Source organism: Vipera berus, assembly GCF_964194415.1.
Source record: "Vipera berus genome assembly, chromosome: 5".
NCBI lineage: Eukaryota > Metazoa > Chordata > Lepidosauria > Squamata > Viperidae > Vipera > Vipera berus.
This window is the reverse complement of record NC_138207.1, coordinates 79,761,108-79,777,669: the sequence shown is the minus strand read 5'-3', so window position 1 is coordinate 79,777,669 and position 16,562 is coordinate 79,761,108. Positions and strand designations below refer to the sequence as shown.

Sequence of the window (16,562 nt, the reverse complement as noted above, 5' to 3'; positions counted from 1 at the left end):
GGTCAAACATCAATTTGGGGGAGGTATCATCAATACTCTGATCATACCCAGCCATTAGTTACCTTCCTAGTCTGAGCCATAGATGCACAGGAGATCCTTATTCGGTATCTGGAAGCTGAAAAGGATCGGATGGGAAAAACTGGGTGAAATTAAACCCAGGCAAAGTGGAAGTAGTGTTCATACAAAAAGCAAAGCTGCATGATTCAGACTTCTATTCTGGCTCTGGACAAGGTTACCTTCCCCACTAAGTTCATTCATAAGCTTATCTGAATTCAAGCTCCTGCTTGATCAGCAAATAGAGAGCCATGGCCAAAAAGACTTTTGTCCAGCTTCAGCTGGTGGTGCTGGATAACTTGTGAAACTAACTCATCATTAACAACTCTATGATATAGGAATGCAACATAATTCTTCCTGGGGCTACTTTTGATGGCATCTGAGAAATTGCAGTTGGTCCAGAATTCCATGGCCTAATTAATATATACAGATGTCTATGGAGATTCTCAGTCATCCAGGTCATGGTTGTTCCAAAGATGCTTTTCAAAAGGCAACTGGACTTTGTTTTTCCTTGAAGACGTTTCGCTTGCTATTCAAAAAGCTTCCTCAGTTCTGACTGAATGGTGGAGGATGGAAGGATTTATATTCCTTACAGTCATCTGGTTGTTAGCAAGGAATATAAATCCTTCCATCCTCCACCATTCAATCAGAACTGAAGAAGAATCTTGGATGAGAAGCGAAACGTCTTCAAGGAAAAACAGTCCAGTTGCCTTTTGAAAAACAGTACATTGGGATAATATATACTGATCTTTGTGGGCTCAACACTGACTGGCCAATAGGTTTCTGAATTCAATTCAAAATGCTGGTATGAATTATAAAGTCCATCTTGGTTGTCTTTGGAATCAGGAAGAATCTAACTATCTTGCAAAGTCTTCCTGAGACAAGGTGTTTCCACCACCTGATCCTACATTACATTTTTTGTTTGGTTGTTTGTTTTACATGGCTGCTGGTGCCACAGTAATGCCTCTGGATAGTCAAAAACCTGCCACCTGCTGCCGGCGTCAACTTCCCTCCGCCCTGTGCGTTCCCACAGAGAGGGCCTCCTCAGGGTGCCTCCGGTCAGAGAATGTCGGCTGGTGGCCCCCAGGGGGAGGGCCTTCTCTGTGGGCGCTCCGGCTTTATGGAACCAACTGCCGGTTGAGCTCCGGACGGCACCGGACCTTCGCTCCTTCCGGCGCGGTCTGAAGACCCATTTATTTGAACAAGCTGGCCTGGCCTGATGGGGGGCGTCAGGGTTTTTAATGGGTTTTTATACTGCTACTGTTTTTATCTGGGCAATTGTTTAATTCTTTTTAATTTTTGTATTTTCTATTTATATATGCCCTGTTCACCACCCTGAGTCCTTTGGGAGAAGGGCGGTATATAAATTTAATAAAATAAATAAATAAATAAATAAATAAAAACAAGTTTTGAAATAAGAGAACCAACCAAACTAACCTCAATTAAAAACAGACCTTAAAATAAATACATTAATACACGTCGGGAGGTGGAAGCAGAGTTTCTTGGTTGCACTGCAGACAGTTTGTTCTCCAAGTTGAGATTGCCCCCTCCCCAATTTTGTTTTCCCAGATATTTGAGGATTAGTGTTTATTGGGGCAGCTGGATTTGAGCTGTTGATTGCTTGCAGCAAAATGTATTGTTGTGGCTTTTGTGAGATATATGGTTTTATTGGTTGTATTTTCTCTCTTGCTGCATTTTGTAGAGTATAGAGATTAGAGTGGTAGGTAATATATGAAATAAAAGAAAACCTCCCAGTTAAGTCCCATTGAATGTAATGGAATTTCTATTTAGGTCAGAACAGGATTGCCAGCACTACTTCCGTGAATGGCTTATCCTGTTGCCTGAAACTAGCCCTGAATAAAATTGCATGTTAATGTCCATCATAATAGTGAAATCTGTCAACTTTAAGAGAATAACACTAATCCAACAACACATTGACTGAAATTGGATAGGGTGATACAGGAACCCTTTGCTGTGTTTTCAGAAGTTTATTTCTGCTGGCCGATGCCAAAGATTTCTTTGGGCAGGGATATCTGTCAGAATTGCCCTGTCGGCCAAGATATGGATCATTTGAGGACACACTCCTGTTGCTGCCAGCAGTCCTAAGTAATTTCCAACAACAGGCTGCAAGTCATGATGGCTAAATGTTGTCTTCACTAAGAGTGTTTTCTCAGTATCATTAGCTGAAGAAGGTGAACGGAGGGACTAGTATGTCTGCTAATGGGCTTCCCATAAGCATCTGATAAGCCATGAGGTAAAGTGACTGCTGGACCAAATAGGCCTTGGTCTGATCAAGGCATGGTTATGCTTATCTAGTCTTCTTTCAAAATCAGTTGATAGTTAGCTCAATGCCATGAATTCTACTAGATACATACATTTGGTGGCCCCCAGGGGGAGGGCGTTCTCTGTGGCTGCACTAGACCTGTGGAACCGCTTGCCGGTTGAGCTCCGGATGGCCCCCGACCTTCGCTCCTTTCGACGCGATCTAAAAACCTATTTATTTGAACAAGCCGGCCTGGTCTGATGGGTTCGGGGTTTGGGTTTGGGGTTTTAACATAGCTTTTAACTATTGTATTATATCGGGCATAATTATTTAATCTTTTTTAACTTTTGTACTTTGTATTTTGATATTTATTGCCCTGTACACCGCCCTGAGTCCTTCGGGAGAAGGGCGGTATAAAAATTTAATAAATATAATAAATATAATATAAATATTTTGGACATATGTAATCTTGATCATCACCTAGAGCAGCGGTCCTCAATCTTTGGGGCTTGGTGGCCCAGCCCGGGGGGGGGGAGAGGAACCAGGTCATGCGAGCAGCAGGCCAGCACACATGTGCAGCTCAGCTTGCATGAGTGGCGGGCTGGCATACATGCGCGTGCATGCGCAGCATGACTTGCGCAAGTTGTGCTGTGCATGTGTGCCTGCCCGCTGCTTGTGCAGCCTGGGTTGCAGATAGCTCATGGCCCGGTAGTGGGACACAGCCTGGGGGTTGTGATCTAGAGCAGAATATTGTCTTCAAGTGAAAGACTGAACCAAATCAGTTTGCCATAGAAAGCAGTTGCTTTTTTTTTTGTCATCCCTAGAAAACGAAGAGTTGTTTACATGGCAGTACAACACACTAGTTTTTATGCATTTAGATTACATTTTGAATCCTGCTCAAGGATACACAATTGGTATCACAGCCAAGCCAGAATTTGAGACTGTTTCCAAATTCATTCTTTCCATTATACCATTCAAGTTCTTTTGATCCAAAAGCCTGGAAGAGGCAGATTATTTCTATTTCCTTACTATAATGAGGGAACTAGCTATGCAGGTTACATTTCACATACCACATCATCTCTGCCAGAAATGTTTACACAGTAAAACAACTTGGACTTAAAAGCTCTCAGAGCGTGAAGATGACAGAGATCAAGTTGGCTGTGTGTATCGCTCAGAACAAATGCTGTAGGGATGTACCTTAGAAAAGACATGGTAAGTTACAGCTTACTATTTGTGAAAAGCAGTAGGGAAAAGGAAGTAAAAGGAGAATTCTGATAGGACAGAGATAATTGGGAAATAATTCTATGAAATGATGCTTCTTTCCCACATTACATTAACAAGAAGGAGCTTTCATACTGGAGGTGGTTGAGTTAAAACTTAACACCACGTTTCCCCCCCCCCCCAGTGTGTCTGTCTCCTTTCTTTGCCATATTGTCTTCTTGATTTTATCTATTAATGTTTCATTTGCTGTGTTTTTATAATGGATGATTTTAATGTTTTTCAATGTGTTTATGTTGTAAGCTGCCCAGAGTCACTGGATATAAGATGGGCAGCAAATACGAGATCTGAAAATGGGGCTATTTGGTGGCTTCTGCCCTTTGTGACTGTGGTGACATGCAGACAACAACACTTATGTATACTGGTACCTGTCCTTTGTGACCTGATCAGTGCACACTTGTGGACCTCAGGGCACACAAAAAAAACTTAATTAATGTTGCTAGTTTCTGGGCAAGATCTCTTTAATTTGTACATATTTTAAACTTGTATTTTAAATTTTATGACATATAGTATACCTTATTTAATTGTGATAGGAATAAACAAACTCTTAATTTTTTTTAACTATATAGTTTTGTTTGTGTGATCACATTTGGTATGCCAAGTGAATCTCATTTCCTATCAAAATAAACCTTATGACATCTCTTACCTGTCCCTGAGAATTGTCCAAAGCTCTCCACCTAAACAGGCTTCCATCAACATATATAAATACTTGCTGTCCTTAAATGTCCTATATAGCCTATAAAAGAAAGGGGGAAAAGAATTATGAATGCTTACTGGAGTCTGAAATGTTAAATACAGTCTATGATCTTCTGCCACTTAAAGAATAGCTGCTGGTTTTTAGGTGTTGTATTGTTATCATTCTGAGGGGAAAAAATGAGTCTATCTAATCTATTCAGACTTCTGTCAATTAATTTTCCCCCCTGAATTCAGTAGACAACATGTGACTTAGCTTTTGAGGATTTCTGCTGCTTTTTTCTTTTCCTGCATCAAGGGAATATAAATACTGGAGGCTTACTATACCAACTGTTGCCAATCTCTAATAAATAAAAGATGTTGTAAGACATTTGGCCTTGCCAGGATCAATGAATTGCCTTCAGCTATCATTTATGGCGTCTCCGTGGTCATGTGGCCGGCATGACTAGACGCCAAAGGCACATGGTACGCTGTTACCTTCCCACTGGAGTGGTCCCTATTTTTCTACTTTCATTTTTACGTGCTTTCGAACTGCTAGGTTGGCAGAAGCTGGGATGAGTCGGACAAGCGCTGGCTCTTCGGCTTTGAAACGGAGATGAGCACCGGCCCCTAGAGTCGGAAACGACTAGCACGCATGTGCGGGGGAACCTTTACCTTTTTATCATTTATGGCAAATATCAAAAGACTGTCCATCAAGAATGCCTCTGCCTGTAGGGTTCCCAGTTACAGAGGATATGCAACATGTCCTATAATACTGTAATTCTGAGAGGGACATAAGTGCTACATTTATTCGACCTCTCATAAAAGCATTGGCCAGATGCAGTAGAAAACTTGCATCTCTTTTCTGGCAACAGACTATAGTTACCCACAGTGAGGCAAAATTTGGCCTATCGGCTTGGAAAACATGTTTGTAAATATGACCCAACAGGGTTGATTTCTTTTAAAACTTCTAATTGTCTTTTTTTTTTGGTGAAATTGCTTTACATATTATTTCATGTTCTTTTTTGGATCCTCCATTATAGTGAGAGCAAGAGCACTAGCGCTTAAACTTATATACCGCTTCCTAGTGCTTCACAGCTCTCTCTAAGTGGTTTACAGAGACAGCGTATTGCCCCACAGTCTGGGTCCTCATTTTACTGACCTTGGAAGGATGGAAGGCTGAGTCAACCTTGAGCCAGAGAGAATCGAACTGCTGGCAATTAGCAGAATTAGCCTGCAATATTGCATTCTAACCTATTTGACACCATGGCTCTATTTATGAATAATGAAGGAACTTAGGCATATATATAGTCCAAAACCATACTAGAGATGATTTGTTTTGCTCCTTTCTTGCCTTGTCTGAAATACTCCCTAGCTTGATGAAGAATTCTGACATATGCAGATCTCACATTTTTGCAATATTTGGACTGCTTTTAATTGAAATGAGCTATTCTGTGAAGGGATTTTAGTATATTTTTCTTATTTACAATCTTTTTGCTAGAAAGCTGGATATTATGAATTAACTCTCAGGCAGAAACAACTTTTACTTGTATTTTTACTATTTTATACAAGTTTCATAAAATTATAATGAAGATGGCTCAAAGGAAGTTAGGGATCCAAGTGTCTAAAGAAGCAAAGGCAGAATTCAATGTTGTTCTAAGCCACCTTGTAACATTGTTCTAAGCCACCTCATAACATGGAGGTACAAATGTGTGCATGTTTGTGTGTATCCACCTATACACAATGAGTTACTATGACCTGTGCTGCTACAGCTATTAGTTAAGAATGGGAAGGAGAGCAGAAATAACAATAGCAATAGCACTTAGACTTATATACTGCTTTATAGTACTTCACAGCCCTCTCTAAGCGGTTTACACAGCATATTGCCTCCCAACAATTTAGGTCTTTATTTCACCGACCTTAGAAGGATGGAAGGTTGAGTCAACCTTGAGCTGGTGAGAATTGAACTGCTGGCAGTTGGCAGAATTAGGCTGCAATATTTCATTCTAACCACTAAACCACAACAGGTTATAAAAATGTAGTTAACATGCCTTTCATAGTTTTTAATAAGCAAATGTCTATCTATAAAAATGCATTTGCTGTTTTATAAAGTAGAAACCCATGATTTTTTGTGCACATTGCAACTTTACTCTTCATTTAAGTTACCAAATGGTATTTACAATGATAAATAACGTAGTATCATGTATCAGAATTCATGCACTCATCCGATATTTCAGGCATTTGAATGAATGTTTAGACCAGATAAGGTATTATATAGCAATTTGATACAAGAATGCAATGAAAAGCTGGGAAGAAATTTATGCACTCTGAAAGAAGGGAGTTTTAGTCAAGAACACAATCATACCTCACAATAAAATCTGAGTGAGCGCCTTGCATGATCTGTTTTTCTGAGCGTATATGTTCTTGCTGTCTCGTGTCTACTATGTGGCGTTTCTTTAGTATCTTCATTGCAAAGGTTTTTGATTCATCACTTTTCAACTGCACCTTGAGGAAACCAGACATTTGGATGGTCAGAATCAGTGGTTATAGTAGAGCTCACAAATGTTGAGCTTTGAGTACATAATTGCTAATCCTTACTTTCAAGTGCAAAGTTATACAATCAACAGGCTTAAAATTCTATATTCAGATTCAAGTTAATGGCCATGACAGCTTATACTTCTTTTGAGTAAAACACATGTGAAGAAATGTTATTGAGTGTTATTTTCACTCAGATTACTAATAAGCTGGGATGGAAACTATGTTGGAAGGGAACAGTCTGATTTTAGAGAAGTAGATGAATCATTTTTAGGAAGGGAATAATCTGATTTAAGAAGATGAATTTGAGGAGAAAGTCTATACAACTATTAGGAAAAATTGGCATGTTATTTTAAATGGTTATCTTTCTAATTTATGTATTTTAAAATGTGTTGTTGGTGGTTTGTTCTCCGAGTTTGTTGTTTAATTTCTGAACCACCATCAACATCTATCACCCAAGCGGCAAATATTTTCCACCATTTTTAATTTTAAAATGTTTATTTCTTTCTTCTTATTCAGTAATGCAAGGCAACATATATCTTTGCATTCAGGCCAGGCAGATGATATGATTGTGGTGCTGACCAAGTGCTAGAGACTGAAAATTTGGATGGGGAGTAACTGACTTCAACTCAATCTTGGAAAGATGGAGAGGCTTTAGTTTTTTGCCCTCTCCCCCCTAGAGTCTGGTGATCAGTCATAACTGACTCTGGCCAGGGATGCACCTCCCCAGATGAGCAATTTGGTAGTCTTGCTGGGCTCACAGCAAGAAGCAGGTGGCAGCAATAGTTAGGAAAGGCTTTGTACAGATTTGTCTAGTGCCCCCAGTGTGCTTTTTCTGGACCCAGAGACCATGCTCACGGTAACTCATACTTTAGTCATTTCCCATTTGGATTACTGCAATGTGCTTGATGTGGTGCTTCCCTTGAAGACTACTTGAAAGCTACAACTGGTCCAGAATGCAGTGTGTGTGTGTGCGCAGTACTATATGTTTGCAATGTTACATCTATGTTGTGCAAGCTACGCTGGCTTCCAGATTCCTTCCAGGTCCAATTTAAGGCGGTGGTTACCACCTTTAAAAGTTTTCATAGCATGGGACATGGTTATGTGCAGGACCATCTCTGCCTGAGAGATCTATCCATCCTACCATATTGGATAGGATGCTATACTCCACATTCTTTCCCTGACATCTTGTTATCTAATGTGACCTCAGAAGTGTGCCTTTTCTATAGCCCCTCCTACTTTAAGGAACACCTTACCCCTATAAATGAATTGGCAGGCTCTCGCTTTTTTAGCATTTCGGAAGGCTATCAAGATCTGGCCTTTTACTCAGGTACTGGGATAGAGTAAAACTACCTGGAGCTGGTTGTGGACATCATAAGGTGATGAATAAGGGACTGGATTTTTGTTTCATTTAATAGTTTATGATTTTATAGTTACTGGTTTTGTTTTGAGTCACCAAGGGTTATGTTTAAGATGGGCAACCGTTCATATAAATAAACAAATAAACAAAATACTAACAGAGATTGAAGCCATGTCATTTAATGTGTTTCCACAGGTTAGAGTAGTCTAGAACATTCCTCGTTCCATTCCACCACTTTAATCACATTCCTCTCTTATTTGACTTCCTTTTTCTTTACTCATTGTCATTAGATGTCGTTTACCTTCAATAATGACAACTGAGCAGGCCAACAAACCCTTTATCTTTCCATATGTGTTTTACAATGACATCTCTTTTTTAACATTTATTTTAGCTTTATGTAAAAATAGCTCCTCCAAACATATCACATTATATATAATTTGGTCAAATATTTACACAAAACACTTAATCTTGACTTTGTAAAATAATTTTCAATGGTCCTTTCATTATGCACTCCAATAACATTAAATTGTCTACAACTGCATCACCCATATTCCCATGTTCTCAGAAAACACTGTACAGTAGGCTGTTTCTCTTGTCTTCCCTCCACACCATATGAAGGAGATGTTGGAAATGAAAGGAAAAGAGGAACAGAGATGGGTTATCTCTGCAGTCAATTTACTGCAATATAAAATAGATGCTTTCTTTCTAAGTGTCCTTGCAATGCTAATAATGAGATTTTAATTTGCCTTGAATGTAAACATGGAAAAGGTTGCATGTTCTATATTAAAGAAAGGAAGAAATCCTACTTCCTTCTAGCACTGGTGATGTTACCTAGTTTGGTAATGAAACATCTGCAAGAAAAAACACCAAGCTCAGGCAGCACTGGGGACCCTATCAATAACATTTCATAATAAACAATGACTTTATTGATTTATATGAATATCCATCTTGCAAATCTAATTCAGGACATCTAACAACACATTAAAAGCAATACAAAAGAACAAAAGCATGAAAATTTATAGCATCTAAAAACAAATAAAGTTATAACTAGAAGCCTGCACGGGTTTGTTAAAAACATCATGCCAAACCAATCTTATTTCATTCTTTGACACGGTGACTAAATTAGTAGCCAAGAGAAATGTTGTGAACATAGTATCCTTAGACTTCAGTATGGCTTTCGACAAAGTAGTTCACAACCTACTTTTTACTAAGCTAGAAAAATGTGGGCTAGACAGCATCAACATAAGATAGATTTGTAATTGGCTGACAAACTGTACTCAACCACTAGTCCTTAATGGCACTACATCCAATGGAGAGTAGTAAGCAGTGGGGTACCACAAGATTCTATTTTAGGCCCAGTACTCTTCAATATCTTAGATGAGGGAACAGAAGGGGAACTCCTCAAATTTGCAGATGACAACAAACTGACAGGAGTAGCCAACACCCCAGAAGACAAACTCAGGATCCAAAAAGATCTTGAAAGATCTTGAAAGACTTGAACAATGGGCCCTATCCAACAACATGAAATTTAAAAGCAAGGTTTTACACCTAAGCAGGAAAAACCAAAGGTACAAGTACAGACTAGGCGAAACCTGGCTCAGAAACAGTAACTGTGAGAGGAACCTTGGAGTCCTAGTGGACGATCACTTAATCGTGAGTTAGTAGTGTGTGGCAGCATCCAAAAAAAGGTAATACAATCCTTGGTTGTATAAACAGAGGCATAGAATCAAAATTACACGAAATATTTATAAATCCTTTATAAATCCTCATTAAGACCACACCTTTATAAATCCTCAGTAAGACCACACCTGGAATACTGCATCCAGTTTTGGTCAGCACATTACAAAAATGATGTTGAGACTTTGGAAAAAGTGCATTGAAGAGCAACTAAGATGATTAAAGGCCTGGTCACTAAAACATATGAAGAACAGTTTCAGGAATTGGGCAGGGCTAGTCTAGAGAAAAGGAGGACTAGGATGACGTGATAGCGGCTTTCCAACATTTGAAGAGCTGCCACAAAAACAAATATTTTAATGTAAATTAAAGTACCTTTCAGCAAGAAGCTCTGATTCAAAAAAAAGAGAAATATAATTACAAATTTATTTCCAGAAACTTTTTAATGGTGCATTTAAGCAGCATGAAACCTTTTCTAGCTTTCACTGGAGGAAACCCAAGGTCACAATTCACTGGTTCACATACTTGACCAGCATTTGGCTTCGCCATGTCTTTCTGAGGTCAGAAAGAAATCATTTTGAAAGAGCTGAAAAATTGCCCAATGATTGGATGGACGAAAAATGCAGATGTGTGTGTGATAGAGCAAGGGCCAAAATGTCTGTACTGCATGTTGCCAGTTTCTGCTGTTATATTGAAAGGGAAATTATTCACTTGAATAGTGTGGAATGAGAATATTTATGCTGCAAAGTCATCCAGTCAAATGATATGCATTTGTATGCAGCCCAAGACAAAAAGCAGCTTCATTTAGCAACTCTGTTCTCTGATAGCTTGACATTGTCAGTTGTCCAGAAGAGGAAAACTCGTTCAATCTAATTTCCTTGCCCTTACTAAAAGAGATGCAATTTGATCATCTGTTGAAAGTTTTCTGCCTAGATTCCTCTTTTGAATTCAATTGGCATTTTCTCCAGTAGAAGCCACCTGAGCATTTCAGACATTTGGTGTTTAAATCAAAGATGGGGCAGGTCAAATCAGCAATATCTCAAAACCGAGGAAGCCAACTAAGTTTCTGTGCAGATCACTAAGTTCTGCAAAGATTTAAAATAAGGCTTTAAATACAAAGCCAAAGAGGCATGTAATAAACTGATTGTCCTTAAAGGAGCGCACTAAAAATCAGTGGGACACTAACCCAAATCTTATTAATTCAGTGGATCTACTGAACGTACAATTAAATCTAGCTTCAACTCAGTACACTTCATTTTATCCTGAACATTTGTATTTCTAGCATTCAAAATAAAATCAAGCTGGATTTCCAAACCTTGGCTATATCTGTAAGAAGGAAATAACTGTATAAAAATAGGTTTCCTGAGTTATTTAGAAATCTGATCATCATAATAACTATAAGGTTCTACTTTAGCACCTATGACTGAATCATGAGTTCTAATACTACTCTTACATGGTGAATCTCACTAGAACTGTAGCCAAAATATCAAGTAGATTATTACACTAAGTAATAATAAAGGGGCAAAAGGAACGCTCTGGGCTGTAATACATATTTAAGAAAAAAACCTGTAAAAGACCACTATTTCATCCCAAATGATCACAGGTTATGTTTAGTGTCTGGTACGGTAGTATGAGAATTGGAAAAACAATATGGATACAAGAGAAATGTTCCTGTTTCAACCAATAATTGCCTGGAAATCCAAGCAGAAGCACTCCTGTTAAAAAGGAATGACAGTCTGACATTTTGCTGTGAAGTGTCTACTTGTTTTTCTCAGATAGGAAATTCTTCTAAAAAAGCTCGATTGAATTGAAAGAGTTTGGACGTGAGGAAGAGCCACCCACCAAGTAAAGGAATGGTTTCAAATACTGGCTGGTATCCAGCACAGCCTGCCATGACTTTCCTGTGAGTGAAGCTGACATCTGGAGAAACATCTGTTGCTGGCAAGAATCCATATGACAACTGCTAGTATATCCTATGATGGGATGGGAAGCATCTCTGCATGACAGTAACTTGTATCAATATACCATTGGGTAATCCTTCTCTCAGTCATATACACACTTTAAATTAGAAGAGAAATGATGAAATATTTATGGTTTAACTCCCTTTCACATACACATGGAAACACACACACACACACACATATTCCTTGCTTCCTCCCTCCCTCCCTCCCTCTCTCCCTTCCTTCCTTCCTCCCTTCCTTCCTTATATTGTTGGCTTTTCTTTGAAAATTACTCTTTCTTTTCTTCTAAATGCATAATTTTGAGAGCAGCCTGTGCCATTTAATTTAATTTAATTAATTTATTGAGATTTGTATACCGCCCTTCTCCAATACATTTAATGCTAAATGTATTGGAAAGGAAATATGCAACCATTTTTTGAACAGCAGTACAGCATAGAAGGATAAATGTAACACTTCAGCAGAAAAATATGAAGAAAACATTTTCCTTCCAGTTCAGCAAGTAAAATCTAAACAAGTTGCAAACTTAATTTTCATTTGAAAATAAAGAAATGAATGCCCCATTATGGAAAACAAGGCTGTTCCTCCTGTAAGAAACGGAACTAAGCTTCATGAGGGTCTGAAAAAACTAATAACTCCACTCACACTGAAATAAAATAAAACACACCAGAACTGATATAATACTGAAACTCAAACCCATTGATCCTGTAGTATGAACAGGTATATAGTCATAAGAAGACCCCCTGGAACATCACTCAAATTTGTTAAGAGTCTCATCGAATGATTTTTTCCCCCCAGCTTTCTTTTCAGTGCGGTCTGTAGTTTAGCTGCTAGATCAGCACACAGTGTGTCTATGTAGCAATTGTTTTCATATGATTCCTCACAAGGAAGGGAGATTTATTTAGAAGCTAACTTTCTCAAGGGTGCAGCCTGTAGCCCTAATTTAAGCACCAGCATTTCCACATGTACGTAAGTAAATAGCCTTTTCCTCAAATGTCTCACTTAAAATAAATCAGAGGCTGGGACAGGATTATTCTGGCAGCAACGGCAGTAGTTCAAGTCTCCAAGACTTGCTTCTCAATAAATAAATGCTGTCATGATTTTAAAAGTGAGCAAAAGATACAAAATGTAAGGAGTCAGAATATCCTACAAATATCCTACAATTAAGAAATACTCCATGAAATATTCCAGATGATCTGATATTTTTTTTAAAAAAACCTCTATACTTTGTAAAACAAGTCTTTACTGTTGCAATGATCCTTGAGCAAAAGATAGATGGTGATCCTGATTTGTGTTTCTTTCATGTTATACTATACGTCCACTAACACCATCTACAGTGAAACCCAATTTTATGGACCATTCAAGGCTGCCTCATTATACCTCAACTTCCATTAGATCTGAATTGGTATCATGTGTACCAATACGTTCATTATGGCACAACAACTAACCACATTACATCCATTTCATTCCTACACCGATGATGTAAGTTGACAAATGACATCAACTTATAAGAATCATCCAAATTGTAATGGCAACAGACCTAGCTATTATTTGAGTGGGAAATCCAGAGGCAAATTTTGCCCATCTTATCCAAGATTCACTAAAGGGGGAGCAATTAAACCAAAGATTGCCTATAGTAGGTTCCTTTTTCACATGCCTTCAGTGTATAGATTGCATTTACAACAAGTACATATGACTAGCTTGTAAATGGCTATAAAGGGTAGATCATTTTATCTCTGATCATGTACATCTAATACCTTGTGGATTTGTACTCTTTGAAGAACATGTGGGCTATTTTGCCATTATCCTACTACAATTACTTATTAACAGATAGCAGAGTTGGAAGGGAACTTGGAACTCCATGATCAAGTAGGAGACCCTATACCATTTCAGAGAAATGCTTGTCCAACCTCTTCTTAAAAACCTCCAGCTTATGCTATTTTACATACACAAGTATAATCCGGTCAGGAAGGATGGAAATGCTTTGGATCCCAATGGCTAAGGAATGCCATTGGGCAGGGACTGTCAAAGACAGGCCTTTCCTACTATAGCACCCATTTTATGGAACATTCTTCCACTTTAGATAAGGATGGAACGCAACCCTGCTTGCTTTTTATACGTCTTTAAGGACTTGTGCCTGACCTGGGGCCCTGAGTATGTGCATGAACCTATTTTTTGATTATATTATCGATAAAGTTATATGGTTTATTCTTCTATGTAATCTACGTTTTTTCTGATTGTAATTTTTTTATTTTCTTTTTAATTTTGTTCCCTGCCTAGAGTCATTTGTTGAGATGGACAGCCATACACAAATGAAACACATAAATAAGCTGCACATTTTTCAAAAACAACCTTACATCTTGCTTTGAATAACTCTTCGTTATTTCTGCAAAATGTGGACTGAATAACAAAGAGTCACAAGAGAACAGCATTAAATGTAACCTTGATTCTCTGTCTCCCCTTGCTGATATCTGGAGCACCAGGGTGAAATATATAATAAAGTTAATATTTCACCTTTTTTGGTAGTTGGTATTGGTTAAAATAAATTAGCTAACACATACAGAAACATAAGAAAAGCTGCATGCATTTATTTTCAGATCTGCTTTACTTCATCTAATATCATTATTTCCAAAATGTTGCACGGATATCTAGAAGAGTTGTGATGTCAACTGCATACTATCACAAAACCTTCATCCTCTGTTATCAGCTTTCCTTTCAGTGATGTGAGGGCAGACTCTAGCTCTCCCTTCATTCCATGAAAATTACCACCACTATCTTTTCTTTATCCATTTCCTCATACCATGCACCACAGACACAATTCTTTTTTTCATTTTCACATTTTTTAAAAAACCTGGCAATTAATTTATTTACGAGCATTATTATCTATGCTTTTGAGACAATGCTGATTCCGGGCATCTGCAGTTTTCTTGGCAAGATTTTCTGAACTGGCTTGTCACTGCCTTCTTCCTAGGGCTAAGAGAGCATGACTAACCCAAGATCATCCAGCTGGCTTTATACCTAAGAAAGAACTCAGTTGCCCAGTTTCTAGCCCAGTGCTTTAACCACTACAACAAACTGGCTCACAATTTTCGTATTACTGTAAATTGTATTTATTTATTTATTTTATTGAATTTGTATACCGCCCTATTCCCGTAGGACTCAGGGCGGTTTACAGGGCAGTTAAAACCATGAAATACAAAAATTAAAATAAATTAAAACAATTAAATTAAATTCAAGCCCCTAGAGTAAATCTAAAACCCAGTTAAATTAACAACCCCACAATCTGGACCAAACAGATCAAAGAGCCAAGTTTTCAGGTCCCGGCAAAATGAGCGAAGGTCGGGGGCAGTCCTAAGTTCCGTGGGTAGTTCGTTCCATAGGGCAGGCGCACCCACAGAGAACACCCTTCCCCTGGGAATAACCCGCCGGCATTCATTAACCGGCGGTACCCTGAGAAGGCCCTCCCTGTGGGGGCGCACAGGATGATGGGAAGATGATGCCAGCAGCAGGTGTTCCCTTAGATAGTCTGGACCCAAGCTATTTAGGGATTTATAGGTCATTACCAGCACCTTGAATCTCACCTGGAGGGCAACTGGAAGCCAATGTAGCTCACGGAGAAGAGATGTTACACGGGAGTATCGGGAAGCTCCCATCAAAACTCACGCGGCTGAATTCTGCACCAGTTGAAGCCTTCGGGTGGTCCTCAAGGGCAGCCCCATGTAGAGGGCATTGCAGTAGTCTAACCGGGAGGTCACGAGCGCATGAGTGACTGTACGTAGAGCATCTCGGTCCAGATAGGGACGCAACTGGTGCACCAGGCGAATCTGGGCAAAAGCCCCCCTGGTCACGGCTCCTATATGATCTTCAAAACTGAGCCGTGAATCCAGTAGGACGCCCAAGTTGCGAGCCCTATCAACGGGGGGTAATACCTCATCCCCTATTGTTAATGATGGAGAAGGCTGGTCAGCCTGAGATGCCGATATGAACAGCCACTCAGTCTTGTCAGGATTGAGACGATGGGTTCAAATCCTTACCTAGCAAATCCTTACCTGCAAGAATGTTTTTGTTTAGGAATATTTATTACAAGGAATTATGATGTGAGATTTGTAATAATCTGGAAGACGTGTCAAGTGTTTTACTGTATATATCCCAAAAAGTTGTGAGGCAGAATTGGCTACCAGCTATGAAAGCAAAGAACATTTTCAATCTGTCAAATGTAAGAAAAATGTCTTGACCAAATACTTGCTTCCACAAAAGAGGGGAAATGTTTTTTGTTGGTTTCTAAAATATCTAAATCAAGAAGACAGGGCTTAGTGTAATTTTGTTCTAAAATCAATTTTGCACGGGGCTTAAGTAGTTTTTATGTACAGTATACATAAAATCGATACTGCTACTAAAATTTGAAGAGAACATTCTCTCACATCTGTCTTGGAATTTCTGTTTTATTTACTTAATATATGCATGGCTCATTCAGTTTCACAGAAAATGCTAATTTGCTGGAATCTCTCCATGCAGTTACTCATTTACTAATGCTCATTCTGCTGAAGACTGGATATATTTCTTATAAGACAAGAATAACTGAAATCCTGTTATAATGTATTTCTAAGCTAATAATATAGATTTTCATTTTCCTGGATAGTTCCGCAGCAATTTAAAAAAACATAAGTGATTATCTTTATAATGTTCTGTAGATCCTGGAGCAAGAAATTCTCCAACACCTCTCAATTATTAATCCATTATTAATAATGTTTTCCCTTTAATCAAGATA

General features: G+C 38.6%; 1 protein-coding gene across 2 annotated transcripts in view; it reads right to left on the bottom strand.

The window, feature by feature from the left end:
- Nucleotides 1-16,562, bottom strand: part of PRKG1 (protein kinase cGMP-dependent 1) — a gene marked incomplete at both ends in the record, with an annotated part of 886,380 nt that overhangs the window by 15,663 nt on the left and 854,155 nt on the right. For both annotated transcript variants that reach the window (XM_081328338.1, XM_081328337.1), the window contains 2 exons: nt 4,242-4,331; nt 6,633-6,772. In XM_081328338.1, coding sequence (XP_081184464.1) covers nt 4,242-4,331; nt 6,633-6,772 — 230 coding nt within the window. The remainder of the gene's footprint in view (nt 1-4,241; nt 4,332-6,632; nt 6,773-16,562) is intronic.